The following is a 17,369-nucleotide window of genomic DNA, read 5'->3' as shown; positions in this document are numbered from 1 at the left end:
TACATCAAAGCTTGACCCACTTGCGTAGAACAGAAAGAGTAGCATTTTGTTTGTCACTAGTAAGCTGTGTTTGTTACTTTTCTTCTGCACTATTGACAGGTAGTGAAAAGTGACACAAGCCCACATATATTATATATCAACTATAATAGTTCCATTTTTGCTATCATGTTATGACATACTGGGTATAAAAATCTGCAAAAAAACCCCTGCCATAAGGCCTTCCCATCTCTTGGCACCTGATGGTGATGTAAATTTAAAGCTGTAAAGAAACAATGACTGAGCTTGCCTGCTTATATGGAACCAGTTCTGTACATATATTCCTTGCTCGGACCATTACAAATATAACAAGCTCCTCTCCTGAATCCCTGATGACCTGCTTCTCTCCCATACATATACTCTTCTGGAATACAGAGCTACACAATGGCTCTTCCTAATTTATGTTTCTAAGAAAACAAACTTTCCCAAATGGGAATAACTTCATCTTCAAAACAGAAAGAGTGCATTATACTGGCCCTGCTTGCAAAGCAGCATCAGTAGCTGAAATTAGTGCACCTATGAAGAGCAAAGTGTATTAGCGCAGTTAGCAATGTCTCTTAAATAAAAACCAGTCTACAATAAAAGTGGTTTATTGAAGTCTACCTGCAGTATTCAGAAAATATTACAATTCCTGTAGACCATTTTTACTTCAAAGCCAGTCAAAAGCCTGCAAATGAAAACCTATGACAACCACATTCATTCAACCTATTACCCCTTCAGTGAAGTTTGCCCCTGTGACATCTTGCTCCTAAATCTCAGATGTGCTCTCTACTTGCACCCTGAATAGCTATTCTTGAACAGATTAAAAATCATTGATACTCTTCTCAGTCAAAACTAAAGGCTCGCTTCTAGGGTATGGTTAGCACATTTCAGAGTATAAGGTTTCCACAGATCAATTTATTGGTGGAGTCATATGACACACTTTGAGTAATATGGGACAACATCAAATGCTCCTTCTGTTTAATTTGGAACAGGGAGCTGAACTTCCAGCTCCTGTCTCTCAAGAAAGTGCCAAAACCACAGAGTTATTGGATATTTGCAGGAGGGTTGTTTTTTTCTTTTTTTTTTTTTTTTTAACTGTGTGTATTTACCCCAATTTTAAGTGGATTCCAAAGCAAATGGTGCTTGTGTGACCATGATATAATTTCCCACCCATCCCTCCATCTTAGCTGTGCACCCCCCAGCTCCTGCCCCAGCACTTCTGCCCACAGGGACAGTATAGGGAGGAACTCGGGCCCCAAAGATTTCATAGTGCAGGTGGCCACTGGCCTGGTGCACTTCAGCATGGGAGGAGGCTGCCTCGTGAGGCATTGACAAATGCACATGGCAACAAGATGTTTGCAAATGTTCTAGTGGGGACAGCTTCACTTTGAGCTGCCAATCAGCCACTGATCCATCAGGAATCAGCATCCATCTGTGCTGGTGCTCCTGGAGATACTTGCCTCTTAGCCGTCCCCGATTTAAACTAGCCTGGGCTAACCTCCAGCACATTCTTCTTAAGAAAGTTCCCTGCTTCAGTAGGGATCAGGCCAGATTCACAACAGGGGCAATGTCATGATGGACTTAGTGCTCTGTGGAAGCCACAGGAGCTGGCAGCAGCCTTGCCACACCCAGAATCCGCAAAGAGTAAGACGCCTCAAACCAGAGATGCTCAAAAGCCAGGAGATGTGCCTCAGACCCTGGTAAGGCTTAAGAAACTGGCAAGGCTCCCCTAAAATCCTGCCTATGGAATGCTTCAACAGGTCACTTATCTTTCACAAAACACAGCACTAGAGCTTCTCCGTCTCTTTGCCCTTAATAAAGCCATCATCCATGGGGCAGCACAAGGACAAATAAATGTCTCTGCCTGCCGACAGAAAGCATCCTCCCTTTGTTTGAACACCAGTTTGGCGATCAGCCTTAGTGGCTGGGGGAAGGCTGGATGGGCTCCACAGAGAGGGAAAAGCCCAGAGCCCCGAGACAGACAGCATGGACTATCCACCTCCCAGGGCTGTCGAGCTCACGGGGCTCCCTTGCAAGGCTGTCCAGCTCCCTCCTGTTGACACTGTTCTGCTTTGTATAATGCAGGTTTTTTTCTGTTTTTCACTCAGACACATGACTTCTAAACCTAGTGACTGGGGCACCACCTGGGACAGTTTGGAAACTCAGCTCCAGTTCTCACTCTGACAAAAATTTAAATATCTTAAACTGAGTACTCCCCAGAGCCCACATCTTCACATACCCTTGCAAGTACCCGAGGTCTCCCACCTAAGTTCCCTAAGCATGGACTAAATGTGAAAGTGTGGCCATTCTCATTGGCAGGACTTAGATGTGGTGTGTGGGTCTGTTCATCCAGCACAGGCCAGGCCAGGTAAAGCATGTCCAGAAGCACGCGTTCAGGCATGCAAGGAACTTGGTGGATGCAGGCGTGGGTGTTAAGGAATGTAGGTACCTCTGCGGTGAATGGGCAGGTGAGCAAGGTTTCTTAGGATCTAAATTTTAGACTTAGTGTGTGAAGTGACAGGTCTGCTAGATACCCAAGTTCCTCTATAGGATTAAGTCCATGAACATGATCTAATAGAAAGTATCTACTTCCTACCTCAGAGTGCTCCTGGATCAAAGATTCAGAGAGTGACTGCTATTCTATGCACTTTTCACACACTCATTGCTAATTGCTCTCTGTGATTAAGGAAAAGTGTTTAATCTGTATATATAAGAAAGGCTGAAAACCCCAGATGAAAAATATTGCAAAGTTAAACACAACTGTTTATGAACTTTCATGTGTTCTGCAAAAATGGACATGTTTATAAAGTTAAGCAAAAGTCTGTGTGCAACATTTGTTAAATTAATCCAACTAGCATCAGTAATGAAAGGGAAAATACCAGATTGCAGCTTTACTTCACATATTTCTGTGGAACTTGAGCTGTTAGCACTGCCTTTGCACTTGGCTTTGCAAGGGGAAAAGCACATGCTTTTCCCTTTCATTCATTTTGATTAAACTAATGCAGTTTTGGCAGCTCATGCAGTAATTGTACTTTTCCTTTAAATTTTTGTCCAGTTCAGTCACAGGCACTGGCAACAGCAAATAAAAAGCACAACATCCACAGTATGTTAAAAGAAATGGCAAAACCACTCATGACATCAGGACTAAGGGAGCACTTCAGATCTTTCGACTCAAGTCTTTCCACTAAACCTTTTTTAAAGGGGATGAAGGGAAAGTTTTGAAGGAACAAAACAAATCCAGACACCATGCTGCCCTCTCATTTTTTTTGCTTCTGTGTTTTAGAATTCCAGAAGAAAAATCATGTGCACATACAAAACAATTACGTACTTTAACTGGTAAACACATTGATCCTTCCACCTTTTTTTTTCTTATTTTTGCAACATATATTTTAAGAAATAACTCTGCCATACTTCTTGTGTGCATTTCTGAAATTCTTCAGGGATGCTTGTATAATTAGGAAGAACTTACTGAATTAATAAGTAAGAGTTCTTTGGAAAGACATTAAAATAATGTAAGTGAGAGGCACACCCAAGGCTGTGCTGTGGGCAAGCAAAGCGTGGAGTTGAATTCAACTACAACATTTTGCTGAAAGCAAGCATTCCCTTCCAAAGCAGATAGTGGCTCTACCAGCTGTAAGCCCATCACTTCGCAGTCACAGATTCTACGCTGATGCTGTACAAAGCCTTTTGAGCCACTACAAACCACAACAAGTTCAAAATCTGACTCATGTCTAGAACTTTGACTTGCTTGCTGTTGCTAGCTTAGTCATTGCCAGCAGCCCTACATGCATCTGCTAATCCTGCCATATCCCCAGCACTGTTCTCTCCTGTGGGAAAGCCCTGGTTAGTCAGCTGTGCAGAAAGGTAGGGTATTGTGATATTTCTCTTACCATTGTGCTGCTTTGTTCTTCGTGCATTCCCATCTTAATGACGGCGTGAGCTGTTGGCCTTCCACACTTTCTTTGTGCCTATGTAAATTCAGTGTTTGATGCTGAAGAGGTGGAGACAATTTCTAAGTCAAGAGGCAGGTGTGAGTGAAAGGAGCAACCCAACAGCCAAACTATTTGAAAAAAGAAACCTTTAATGTCTCATCAGCTCAGCACTTGAAAAAAAAGCCCTCATAACTTGCCTTGAAAACTGGAAAAACAGGGTGTCTAGCTATAATTTAAGACATTAATAACAAGAAGATATTGCAGTTTCCTGACATATTTTGGCTTTTGCACAGTGAAATGCTATCTTAAAACTAGGTCTGATTATCAGTATGTGAAACACTATCAGCGTCAAAGGAATTACAGAAAGGTTGATCCATTTCTCATTCACTAGTCAAAATCTCAACATATTTGGAGAAAAAAGCCCAGGATAAACTTCAGAACACACCTGAAAGAACTGTTCTTTCACTTTGTTGAACAGATACTGACAAGTATTTTAGCATGATCAGAAATCTGAGCATGATTATAGTACTGTAACAACTTTACAGGACTGACTATGGTTGGCAGAGGTATTCCGTGGCTGCCGTGAGCACCCTTAAAACTGCAGCCTTGGGATCTGACACCACAATTAACAAATTAAGTTTCAGCAAAAAGTATTTTTCACTCACATCTGATAAGCAGGTACTCTTTCAGTTTGGATGCCTCCTTGCCAGTACATAAAACACAACAAAGCAATAACAAATACACTTGCTGAAATATTCTCTTAGGGAATACTGCCACAGGGCAATATGAGCCATCTGAATTACCACCACTTATTTTGATTTCTCTTGTCCAGAAAAGACTTTCAAGCATGGAGTTAAAGTTTTAAAACAAGTAGCTTACTTGCCTTCTGCGGGAGAACTAGTCTATTTGAAGTCATGTGTGTGCTTATAGCTCTGCTATGTAAGTCACAGTATACAGATAACAGTCATATACAAGCTCCTCTGCACAAGAAATTCAACAGGAAATTTCAACTAGAAATTTCCTACTGGATTTCTTCCTTCTGCTGAAATAATCAACTTTCTACGTAGTTGCCTCATCTAGAAAATTTTTATGATGCTAGTAAATAGATGGGCAAATGCAAGCATTCTGTTCCTTGCGCCTTCAAAGCTATCACATAAAGATAACAGTGTTTTCTTTTAATCTTTTTTTCATTACAGAATATCATGCTTACAACAATCCTGCTTTGCTACAGATGGTTTCCTGTTGTTTCTGCCAAATGTGAAATAGCTATAAAACTTGAAAAGGTTTTGATGCTGTCACTGCATGAAAAATTGCATCTACGAGGGAAAATTAAATATGAGCCTTAGCCTTTAATTGCTTTAATCTTACTTAGTAAGTGAACTTTTTTACCCCAACCCCCAACTCAAAGCTTCCGATAACATCACCTGAAGGGAAAAATATAGCTATGTATTTTAGTCAGGTATAAAGCTTTCATTAACAAAAACAAAAAGGAGGAAGGGGAAGTAGATAATTCTCATGTCCAGACCAACCAAACAGCCACTAACTCCAGCTAACAACAGCAGTGCCTTTGGCTCAGCTTCATAAAATATGTAAAGTCATTTCTGTTAGAAGACAGTGAAGTTCCTGTTTTCAGTGCTATAATAAGGAAATTTGTCATCTTAGCAGACAAATTACTAGAAAATGGCTTGCACACTCCCAAGGGGGATAGAGCCTTTGCACCTTGCATGGGCAAACCTCAAGTGAACTCAGTGACAGTTTTACTTGAACGCAGGAGTGTTAAGAAGTACTTAGAAGAAAAATTTACTTTATACATTTTTCATACTATGTGGCAAACGATACCCTCTATAGGTATTGATTCACTATTGTATAGGCAAAAGGGCTAAAGGAAGGGTATTTCACCAGCAAAGGCAAGAGACAGGCACATCACTTACTAGTGGAGCACCAACAAACAAGTGAGCTGCTCAGACTCTCTCAAATTTCTGCCAATACTTGACTGGCACCACATCAACATACTCATTTTCTAGAAAAAAAAAGCAAGCTTTTTAACCACATCCTTCTACCAACAAGGTTAGGCTGTGCTCACTGCCAAGGATCTGCCCATACAAGCACTGAGGGTAGAGGCAAAGAGAGTAAATATTAGAAATCATTCTGTCATTTTGAGTGCATTTGTCTGCCTGTTGCCTTACATAGAAGGTCTGATATTTTAGGGCTCTGAAGGACAAGAAGCAAGTGCTTTGTATTACAGTGGAGATTTGGTGAGGACCCATTTCTGCAGGAAGAAAGCATGGAATTGTAGTCTCACTCAACCGAGACATCAGACCTCAACTTTCCAGCTGCTCAGACCTCTATTGCTCTTTCATGGTGATAGATCCAATATCCATTCACTACAAGAAGAATCCACTTTTCCACTCTTGGTGGAAAAAGAAGCTGGTGGGATTTTAGTTTCTTTAAACCTGTGCTGTCTTTCCCTACCCTTGAGAATGGAATTTAAAAGTTGAGGCAGAGCAGGCATTGTGGACTGGCCCAAGTCAAAAATGTGTACACTCATCAAACTGCAACCAAATGTCTCATCTACATGTGGACGTGCCTCATTCACATACCCCCAAGGGCACCGTTCGCTGCCTCCTCAAAGTGCTCCTGGTGTTCCCCCATGCAGAGATACTCGCACCAGAGATATCTGTTTGCCTGACTTGCACCTAAGCTAAATTAAAAAACACATTATACAAGCTCTAGGAAATCTGCATTGCACAGCTACGGACAAACCCCTGTAGCTCAGCCCAGCTGTGGCTTCTGGTTCATTGTAAAGACATCTATGAAAACCAGTGGCTCCTTGCTTGGGCCAGGAAAGCACTTATAGCCAAGAACCTTTTATTTCTCTTTTGTAGCATAGCCTGTGTACATCTGGACCTTGGACAAAAATCAAAAACGGGCATACAGGCCCCACTTGAATAGCTGCTGACGTTACTGGAGACTTTTCAGTTGACTTCAGTGGGAAGCGATCAAGCTGCTGTATGTTTGTCTGTTTTTGTATTCATTTATTACCAATTTTGTCATTTGGTCACCAGTTAAACTATTTGCACCTTTCACATCCAATTAAATGCCACAAACTGCTAGTGCAGGATTTTTCTTACAAACAGTTAGAAACCATGATAAAAACCATAACCCTGACACATCAGAGATGTTCTCCATATACTGCATTGTATTTGTATGTAGGTTTCCTTGTTGCTAGCCAATGCCATCTGTTATCTGTTTTGGTCTGCTTATGAGAACTAGTAATTTTTGAAAATTGAGAGCAAGGAAGGAACAATGGGTTTTTTCCCTTTGTATTTAACATCTCAAAGAAACCAACTGGATCTACACATAAAAATATACCCCTCAAACTGGCAATATGCTAGCACATGCTTTTTCTGTATGGAAAATTTAAAGAGACAAGGCTCATCATGGAGAAGTATTTGAATGTAATGAAAGAAATCTGTGCCCCACAATGCTTGGATACTTGATTCTGCTTTTGTCTCTCTTGGAGGGTGCTGACACTCAGACTTGGTGACGGATTAAACGGTGACAGCTGAGACAGTTACTGCCCTCAGCTGTGTGCTCTGCCCCTCTCTTGGAAATTACTGCCCTCCTGCAGCTGACACAACTGAACGCTTCGTGAATTTGGTTTCAGACTGCCAGACTTCACGCCAGGCATGGCTCATGCGGATCTGCCAGCCCGTAAACTCCCGCAGCTTGGAGGTGAGTCTGTGAGCCATTGAACCATGCCTGCTGAGCAGGTGGAAAAGACTCAGAAAGAAAGGGGCTGGCCAGCTGAAGGTGGTGCTGCTTCACTTGCTCCCCTGTTGCGGGCCACTGGATGTGTGGCAGCCTATGGATCACTCTCAACTATTTTTGTAAATACAAATGAGTCTAACTCAGGGGACTACCCGTTGAGAAAAGAAATGGCAAAATCTCAGGCGACAAAAAGACAACACATCCCCCTTTTTTTTTTTTTTTTTTTTTTTTCCTGGGGTCTGGGGTGTTTTGTCATTGACTGGATTTTGTTCTTTTGCAACTGCACTTTATTGACAGTATTAAACTGCTCAGCACTGACTAAAGTCTGTTCCCTTGAGGTCTATCACAAATTTTTTGTTGATTCTGATAGGAAGAGAAACTTTACTTTGGAATGGTAATTTCAAACTCCTTTTTGTTATAAGTGTAAATTTAAGTCCTATGCTCGAGGATGTCGTCTGTTTCATAGTTCCTAACTACAACACACGATAAACCAGCACCACGTAGTTCAACAGAGTCTGCCATTTTAGCCTTTGATCTCGTCTGCTCCTCATATTTTTGCAGTCCTAGTTTTTCTCTTCTCTTCTCTTCCAAGATGTGTGATCTGGATATAAAGTGCCTTTTTTGTTTCCTTCTTTTTTTTCAGTGATAGAAGCCAATTTGTATAAATCTTCAATTTATCAGCTATTAGTATACAGATCTCTTTCCCTCCCTGGTCCTTCTCTCAAGTAGTGGTGTCTGTAAAGAGTTGTGAGAGAAGAATGGAGCATGTCACAGGAATGCATCCTTCTAATCTAGATAATTATAGATACGTAATCCTGAGATATTAAAATGGTTATTTTGTAAAGTGAAAAGAAAAATCCTGACACTCAATCTGCAAATAATTGTGTGCTGTTTAGCTGGCACTTCAGTAGTTTTTCTTTGTGATATATCCGAAGGAAAAGATGGATGCACTGTCAGAATTAAAAGCTCTTTCAGTACTTGGCCATATGTTTCTGCTTTGGTCCTCAGCCCATTACATTGCTGAACAGAGCATAAAGGCTGGTCTAAGAGAGCTTCACATACAAAACAACCTCCAGGGGAGGTGGGGAAAAAAAATGAATAAAAGTGAATCTTTCCAGGGTTCCTTCTTACCAAAGAGCTGTCTTGGACTTTAATTCAGCCAAGTTTTGCAGCACCGTGTCCTGGCCATAAAGCCTAACGAACCAGAGTCTCATTAACATGAGCTGCAGGGGAGGTGCATCCATCAGCACTTGCACAGCAGAGACAAAGACAGTGAGAAACTGGAGCTCATGTATCTTTCCATGCCAGGCTCCAGGAGGGAAGAAAACGTGTCACTGAAGATTGGTTGGGAAAGCTTGGATGCTGCAGGTTTGCTACAAGGTTGATCTTGGCCTTTAAGATCAGAAGGGTGTAAGGTCTATCAATATATCAAGATGCCATAAACACAGTCAAGCTAAGCATTTCTAAACTCTTTTGTTTTTCCACCCCACCTCCACAGTGGCCATTGACTGTACCCAAGCAACGTTTCTAAAACACAGGTTTTTTTCCAACACGTGCTTCTTGTCAGAGCAGGCCCCCAGCTGGACACGAAGACATTCCTAACCTCATGTGCATAGCAAGTCAGACAGGGGTCAGCTTAGATAGTACCAGCTGCTGGAGTGGTTTCTTGCGTGGCAGGGAATGGGGCAGCATCAAACTCCTGAAAAGCCTTTCCACCACAAAATTGACACAGCTCTGATAACCCCTTCTACCACATAAAATCTCACCAGCTCTCCCCTCCCAAAAAGGAAACAAACAGAATTTAATGGACCAAATCAAAAACAAGCTCAGCTCTGCAGAACCGAGTCTGAAAGAGACTAAATGCCAGAAACTCTATGAAATCCACCAGAGCCTTTGGTATTGATTTTGCACTGCAGATGGTCAGACGTTATGGTAATGTGGTAACGCAAAACCTGTTGCTAGATTCATGGCGGGTGATTCAGCTCAAGCATTGTGGATTAACTTCACAGAATGCCACTTCTGACAGTTCCAAACCAGCACTTGCTAGCGTCAGATCAGGAGGATGTGGCCCTGACATTGTCTCTGCAGAGATTTGAAAATTCACTGGCAAAGCTTTAACTTCTTCAAAAGACAATAGCAGATAATGCTTTAACATAGTCTTTGTTTATCTTTCATTCTTTTGTTTCTAATGAACTCCTTCTGAATTTGAAAAGAACTTCCTCTCTACTTTTGTTCTGATTTCCCTGATGGGAAGAAACTGAAAGATCTGAGCTACGTCAAGTCAGAAGAAATGTGTGCAAAGCTAACGTGGTTCAGGAAGCAGTGTTTGATCACTAAATGTTGCCACACAGCCACCAAGAGAGAGTGCACCATCCTTGCTGGAGCTCTGCTATCGACTGCCTGGGCCCAGGATCTCAGTTTGTTTTTTTACAGAATTTGTTGAGTGATGAATCAAACAAAATAACAACAAATTATTTGGCCTAAAAATAATATTTGAACATCCTAGTCTTCTGCTGTATGAAGCCAGGTTCTTAGTTTTCTGGGGAAAATATGGCCAAGTGTTTTGTCCACATGGTGACCATTGGTGTAGGTCAACAAAACCTGCCAAGGTGGACAGTCATAAATGTCACAATACTATCCTTGTTCAGTAATATCTAATCCCTTACAGGGACTTACCCCTCTTGGAATATAAATGGCAAGAAAACATCTCTGTTTTTGCAAATTACTCCTGCCCTAACAACGCACTGGCCAGAATATTTCTACATATTAGGAAGGTAGGGTTTTCCTTATCAAGAGCTGCTGCTTCTGGAGCTGCTGGATAAAAAAAGAGGGACCTGTTATCTTCAGGATGCACCATAAAAAATAAAGGGGGTCTTGAGGGTCAGGAGCATGCCAGAAGGCAGCAAAGGCCTGGTTTGGAGAATAACTAGAGGGAGAAATGGGATACCATTAACAGGAGTGAATAGATCTACCCACAGCTCCTCACAAAAGACTCATGCAGGGTGTGGTCATACTGGAACCTCTCAGGTTTTTCTGCTATGGATAGCAGCTCACATTGCAATTTATCTATCCTTTAGCTGAGAAGAAAAGCAGTACAGATATGATCCGAAACCCAGTTCCATCCTAACACAGTTAAAGGAAACAACTCTGTTGAGGATAGTAGAGGGGAATTCCTCCACTGATTACAACATGAGAAAAACATTATCTTAATATTAATCTTATCTTCAAAAGCTTATGCTACTATTTTTTGAAAACTGAGGCTTGGACCATTTATCAAGCACGGCTATATGGGTTCATTAGATACTGTAGTCAAAGTATTCCAGTCCTCCAAGAAATGTTGCCTTTGCGTGTAAAGTTGATGTTTCACATGAAGCCATTTCTAAACACCTTTGTGGTACAGTCACACATTCAGTTCAACATTTCAGTATGATTCAGTACAATCCCTTGAAAATGACCATCTGATGTGAAAAATTAAAACATCACATGCTTCCCATCTAGCCGCAGAATAGAGAAAAAGATGCCTATTTATGGCAACAGTTTTCTGTAAAAGCTATCTGTCTACTGGAAAAAAAAACGCCTGCTGGCTTTTTCTGGGCACATTCTCATCTGAGGTCTTTGTTGCAGTCAGACTACATTATTGTAAGCAGCAATGCAACTGTGCTGTACCCTACCACCAAAAGAGCTGGGCCAAGCTCTTGGCCCTCACCAGACATCTCCAGTGAAATTGAGCTCACGGGAGCTTACCTGAAGGTGAAATTCTTTCCACTAAGTGGTATGGAGCCAAACTGGCTGCTGATGAATATAATACATTTCCTTCATCTGACTGTTCTTCTTTCACTTAATTTCAAAATTAATTTCTATCAGGATTGTTCTTTGATAGAGGATGCCTAAACTTTCTTTTCTTTTCACTTTTCTACATTATAAACTCCTGACACAGAAGAACAAAGAACTGAGAAATCGTGATGGGGTTTGACTCCATTTTGCGCAATCACGTGTATTTCCTTTTAAAAGTTGCAGTCTCCCATGATTTTTCTTACAGAGCTGCCAGTGACTTCCACTACTTGTCCAATACATTTGAAGATCTGTCATTCGAAACTGCAGTATAGAACATCATTTCCTGCATCTGTTCTAAAGAAGTGCTAAAGGCCTCATCTATTCCAATGAACAGCAGCTGCAGATGTCACAGAACCACAGAATAGTTAGGGTTGGAAGGGACCGTAAAGATAATCTAGTTCCAACGCCCCTGCCATGGGCAGGGACATCCCACTAGATCAGGCTGCCCAAGGATGCTGCCTAAGGACGTCAAAAGTTTCCTTATAGCTTGAGGCATCAGAAAAGGTTTTGGGTGGTACCCCAAGCAGACATTGATCACTAAGCTCCTTGGCACTGTTGCACTAGATAAGGATCTCACCTGTCATCCCACGGGGGACAGATCCAATGTGCTATCCAGTGCCTTTTTATTTAATACCTAAAACTCCACCAGTTGCAGAAATGAAAACAATTTTTTTTTTCTAAAGCATTCAAGCGTCTAGCTGCACTTTTTCTAATTCACTGCATCAGTCCTGTGGCCATGGCAGCAGCAGCTAAAACCACCCAGCTCAGTATCAATGACAGTCTTTCACAGCCATGCAAGGCTCACACGGGCCACTTTACTGTTGGAGCAGGTTTTGCAGTCCTGGTGGAGCTCTCTGCTCCCTCAGAGGTAGCCAAGCCCGGCATTTCAATGCTACTCCAGCAGTATGTACGGGTAGAGTGTACTGTGAGGCACGTGATGCCACTGCTGCCCAGGTGCTCCTCAGCGCGGGCAGCAGCCTGCTTTCCTCTCCAGACCTCAGCCCTACTGCGCCCTTTTATAGCAAGACTGGAAGCAGGGAAAATAAAATCGGCATGCTACAAACATGTATTCACATGTATTTGCAGTCAGCCGCAACACTACTGATTGTGCGATATCTTACAGTGTTGGTCATAATTTCAAAAGTATAGTAACAATCTAAAATGTAGAGGCAAATTAGTTTGCCATGTTAACACAAACCCCAAAACAGCAGTTCCACTGTCCTCTGGAGAAATATATACTTCCACTCAAATAAATAAAATACCCACTAGAGTTTGCGAACTGGTCAGAACGTTAGTACTCTTCATAGTAAAAGAAGTCTAAAACACATCCAGTGAGAGGAAACTTTAGCTTTTAATCAAAGATGCTACCAGGAACTGTAGCTACTTTCTTAAATTCACACACAAAAACCACAGCACCCCAGTTCTTTAGTCCAGTGCCAGGAGCAGAGGAACTCACGGAACGGAGGTTTTGTTCAAAGTAAACATAAAACTGACATGATTTTGAGCCACAGCCCTTGGTCACATCCCCACGACAGGGCAACTTCTCCACCAGAACCACACCAGCTTTGGGAAGACAGAGAAAACAAGCCTACCTTGTGCAGATGACTTCGCTACTACAGAAGCCCGGAGAAGAGGTCCAACGGGGCACAGAGGAACCACTTGTTCGGGCTCTCGCAGGTGCTGAGGCTTGGGCACAGCCAGCGTGCGTCTTTTCTTCTCTCAGAGCTTGTCATGAATGTCCCCAGCTGGGTTCCAGGGAGCCCAGACTGCCGCCAGCCCCGCCGTCCCTTTGCAGGATCCCAGCGGCTCCTCGAGAACTTCTTCCCCGCTCGCTCCGCCGGGGAAGTTTGGCAGAGCCGCGGGCGCTGGAGCGGGCTGGCTCGCTGTGGAAACTCACCTACCCCACCTAGAGGTGCTCCGCAGGATGAGGAGGAGCCCCGCGCCCCGTCTCAGCTCATGCCGGGTTCGAGTTTGGCTGCTGAAGAGGAGGAAGCGGTTGTGTCCAGTTCTGGCATCCTCAACACAAGAAGGATATGGAGCTGCTGGAATGGGTCCAGAGAAGGGCTACGAAGATGATCAGGGGGCTGGAGCACCTCTGCCATGAGGGCAGGCTGAGAGAGTTGGAGTTGTTCAGCCTGGAGAAGAGAAGTGACCTCCCAGTACCTGCAGGAGCTACAAAGCCTGATTACAAAGGCTTGTAGTGATAGGACTGGGGGCAATGGGTATAAACTGGAGAGGGGCAGATTTAGACTAGACATAAGGAGGAATTCCTTCACTATGAGAGTGGTGAGACACTGACACAGGTTGCCCAGGGAGGTTGTGGATGCCCCATCCCTGGAGGTGTTCAAGGCCAGGTTGGATGGGGCCTTGGGCAGCCTGAGCTAGTGGGAGGTGTCCCTGCCCATGGCAGGGGTATTGGAACTGGATGATCTTTAAGGTCCCTTCCAACCCAAACTGTTCTGTGATTCTATGATTTTATCAGGTTTGACTTGGAGAAGGGGATCCGAACCCTGTGGTGCAGAGCTGAGGAATGATGCTGGGAAGCTTCTGGGAGCAGAAGGCATGAGGGGGAGGTTTGCTCGTCAAACTGTTTCAATTCAGAATCAAACTTATGCACAAATACCTTGATTCTGAGGGAATTTGGGGTGACTCCTCTGAAGCCTACCTTGCTTTCCTACCCTTCAGCAGCAGGTTTGGGGACTCCCTGGACATTCCACAGGACTCCATTGGGGCAGGGCAGTATGGGATACCTCAAGAATAACTATGGTCAGGCCAGGGCACACACAGCTCCCTGTTGCTTTCAGAAAGTTCTAAAGGAAGAATTTGATGCTTTTTGAATTGAGACTGTCATAGCTACCTTTCCGAACTACTGATTCATTTCTTTCAGAGCAAAACAGAAATATACTGTTGAGCTTTCTCAGGGCTGCAAATTTTGGCTGTCAACTAGCTCTCCTGAAGGGAATTGCCAGTATTTCTGCAGGGATAGTGTTCCTTAAAATCAGAAAATGTGAAATAACCTACACAGATAGCATTATTTGACGCTGAATTGAAAATAAACGAACTATGAAAAAAACCAACACACCTGCAAATGGCTTGAGTGCAACTAGCGCAGTTAACTCAGAGGTATAGAGGAGAAGCATATCAACATTACAACTGTTTTTGTGAGCACCTGACATGTAGCATGAAAAGCTGTCAGTGCTTGGTAGATAAGCGGGAAACATTTCTCAAAGGAGAGTTTTCAACCTTATTTGGATAAAAGATTAATAAAATCTGTATTCTGGCATATGTCATTCATGTAAGGCCAGAGCTGACCTGACTGTCACCATGCTGTTGGGCAAATTTGTGCATTGAAAAAGGGGGTGCATTTTTTCTTGTCTAAGACATACCAAACTCCATGTTATGAGTAAGCATTAACTTATAATTGTGCATATTCTCATTTTATGAGGAAAGATATTACATTGAATCATTCCAGTTATCAAAGACTAACCCCTGAGCTACGCTGCAAGCTGATTCCTTTGTACCTGCAGAGAAGAAAAGGTTGTGACTGGTATCACAACAATGTGAACAAAACATGGGTAAGCCTGGCTGACCTTCCATAGCGGCTGTTTCTCTCAGCAGCACATGAACTGGTCCTGAATTTGGTTCCTTGCTGAGATGAGGTTAAATAAGAGTCAAGGATGAAGGTGGGGATAGCTGAGCAGGGCACCTTAAGTGGAAATGATAGAATAAACTCGGAATATGTTCCCTACAGGCCATGAGGTCCACCTGTTCCTGAGAAGAGACAAAGGTGACAGGACCGTAAAGGACAGAAGAAAGTGTAAAGTAGAAGGCAGAAGGAGAAAAATAGTCTTTTAGCCCTGTTCCCTGTGGAAACAAGGCTCATGTGATATTTGTATTCCCTTCTAGAAACTTTTGAGTCTAGTGGCCAACAAAGATATATCTTTAGAAGCCTCTAACAATAAGCAGCTGGGTGAAGACAGTCATCCCCAATTTGTTGCCTAGATTTGAGGAAAGCACAATGTGAACATACCTTATAAGAAAGCAACAAATCTGCACAGAGAGAGACCTCACACGTTCTCCAGCCACCCAAAAAGCATACATCTTAGACCACACAAGTCAGTCAACCCACAGGACACAAATCTGTAGGAAATCAGGATTCATTACTTCCAGTAATTCTGGATTTAGATATTTTTCTGTGGATAGTTTATCATCATTGGTCTGGGAGGCGCTGGAGGATTTTATGTTTTATAGCTCTAGTTTAAATTAGGTTATTTTTCATTCTTCCATTTCTCCCAGTCTTCTAAGCAGAAGGAAATGAAAAAACACACTCAGAATGTGCTCTCGGCTGTTTAGTAGCCCTGCTGATCTCAGGCAACCTAGGCCATGCCTAGCATAAAATTGCAATGCAATAAGGGTGTCCAAAGTCCTGCATTTGAGTGGACTCCTTGTGGTTTGAAGTCCACATCCTACCAGGAGCAACAGCTGGCTCGCTGGGGCTGCTCAGCAGGAGTGCTGAGTGTGTGCCCTTTGCAGTGGTAAAGAGCTGTTTGAAAAAAAAAAGGAGCTCATCTTTTGCTGACTCGGTCACAGTGGAAAAGTAAGTGTGAAAGAAAAAACAGGCCTACCTTTATCAAAGGGCCTCCAAAATGAGAGAGCTTTTTGAAGTTGTTACATTGATGCCTGACGACAGGTATCAAGCTGAAAGGATTAACTCCTTCTTTCAGTCCCCATGATATCCACATGTGTCCGCCCACCCTCTCTGATGCATCTGAAATACCTACCTTGAGCACCCAGCTGGAACAAGGGGAATTGCAAGCATCCATGCTGTACCAAATTAAGTACCAAAATCATTCTGTGATTCTATGATTAGGTGTATACAACTACAAAGATGGAAAGGAGAGGTGGGCCATGATAACCTATGAACTCATCAATCTGAGCTTGTGAGGCTTCTCACTGCTTACCTTTTCAATGAGGATGGAGGGCTTTGTGGCACATGAATATTTTTTGTCGTGTAATCATCCTTCTATCCTACATCCAGTCACGTCAGCAGCAGCACCAGGGCAGAGTATGTCACTGTAGTGCTTGTTAGGTTCATCCAAAGGACCTGTGTCTTCTTCCCTCAAGTCACAGGAGAGGTAGGGCAGCATGAAAAGCTCTACATGTCTAAAACGGACAGTGTGTTTGCTCCAAGTGTGTTCTTGCTGCTGTCATCAACTAAAGCAGGCTGATAGGAGTCTCCCTTTTGAATTCTGAACCCCCTCCTTTTCTGCAGGGTATGGTATTCCCCTGCCCTGCCATGGTGCAGGACTCCTGCATCCAGAGGCAGCGACACAAGGAGGAGAGGGAGAGAAGATTATGAGACGGTTTGGTCCTTGGAGACCCTTTCTGCTTTTGTGGTAGAAAATTGTCTGCTTTATACCCAAATCTGAGCCATCTAAAGACCTTTCTTTGTTTTCCAGAAGTTGTGAAGTTCACTGTGTTGCAAAATAAGGACTTAGAGAGGAAAATATTGTAAGAAAGAATAACAGAATTGAACAGTACATTCTAGGATGAAAAGGCAGCACTTCTAGGGGTGTGCTTGATATAGGACCCCTTCCTAGAGCTTACATTTATTTCCCAAAACATGGAATTGCTAGCACACACCTGGGAAGGGCTTCCATTTTTCATTAGTATCTTACCTGCTTCAAAAGCTGTGTTCACTGATGGTTAATTGATGACTACACGTGACAGTGCTCATCCAGGTCTCCTAATCCCCTTCCTTGCTTTCATAGTCCACCCAGTCCCCTCCATAAGGTTTGTTGAAACACTTACCAC

General features: G+C 42.9%; 1 protein-coding gene across 5 annotated transcripts in view; it reads right to left on the bottom strand.

Annotated features, from left to right (window-relative positions):
* Window positions 1–13,442, bottom strand: part of EDAR (ectodysplasin A receptor) — a 73,923-nt gene extending 60,481 nt beyond the window's left edge. The window contains exon 1 of one of the 5 annotated variants that reach the window (XM_054075207.1): window positions 13,148–13,442. Coding sequence is in view for 4 of the 5 variants with exons in the window: in XM_054075190.1 (XP_053931165.1) it covers window positions 3,909–3,941 (33 nt within the window). In the remaining variant the exon portion in view is untranslated. Of the gene's footprint in view, window positions 1–3,908; window positions 3,967–13,147 lie in introns of those variants that run through there. The other 4 variants (XM_054075190.1, XM_054075184.1, XM_009557892.2 and 1 more) reach the window with 4 other exon arrangements.
* Between the last annotated feature and the right edge of the window lie 3,927 nt (window positions 13,443–17,369).

This window comes from Cuculus canorus, chromosome 1 (genome assembly GCF_017976375.1).
Source record: "Cuculus canorus isolate bCucCan1 chromosome 1, bCucCan1.pri, whole genome shotgun sequence".
Lineage (NCBI taxonomy): Eukaryota > Metazoa > Chordata > Aves > Cuculiformes > Cuculidae > Cuculus > Cuculus canorus.
Note: the sequence above shows the minus strand (reverse complement) of the source record. Positions and strands in the feature narration are given on the sequence as shown.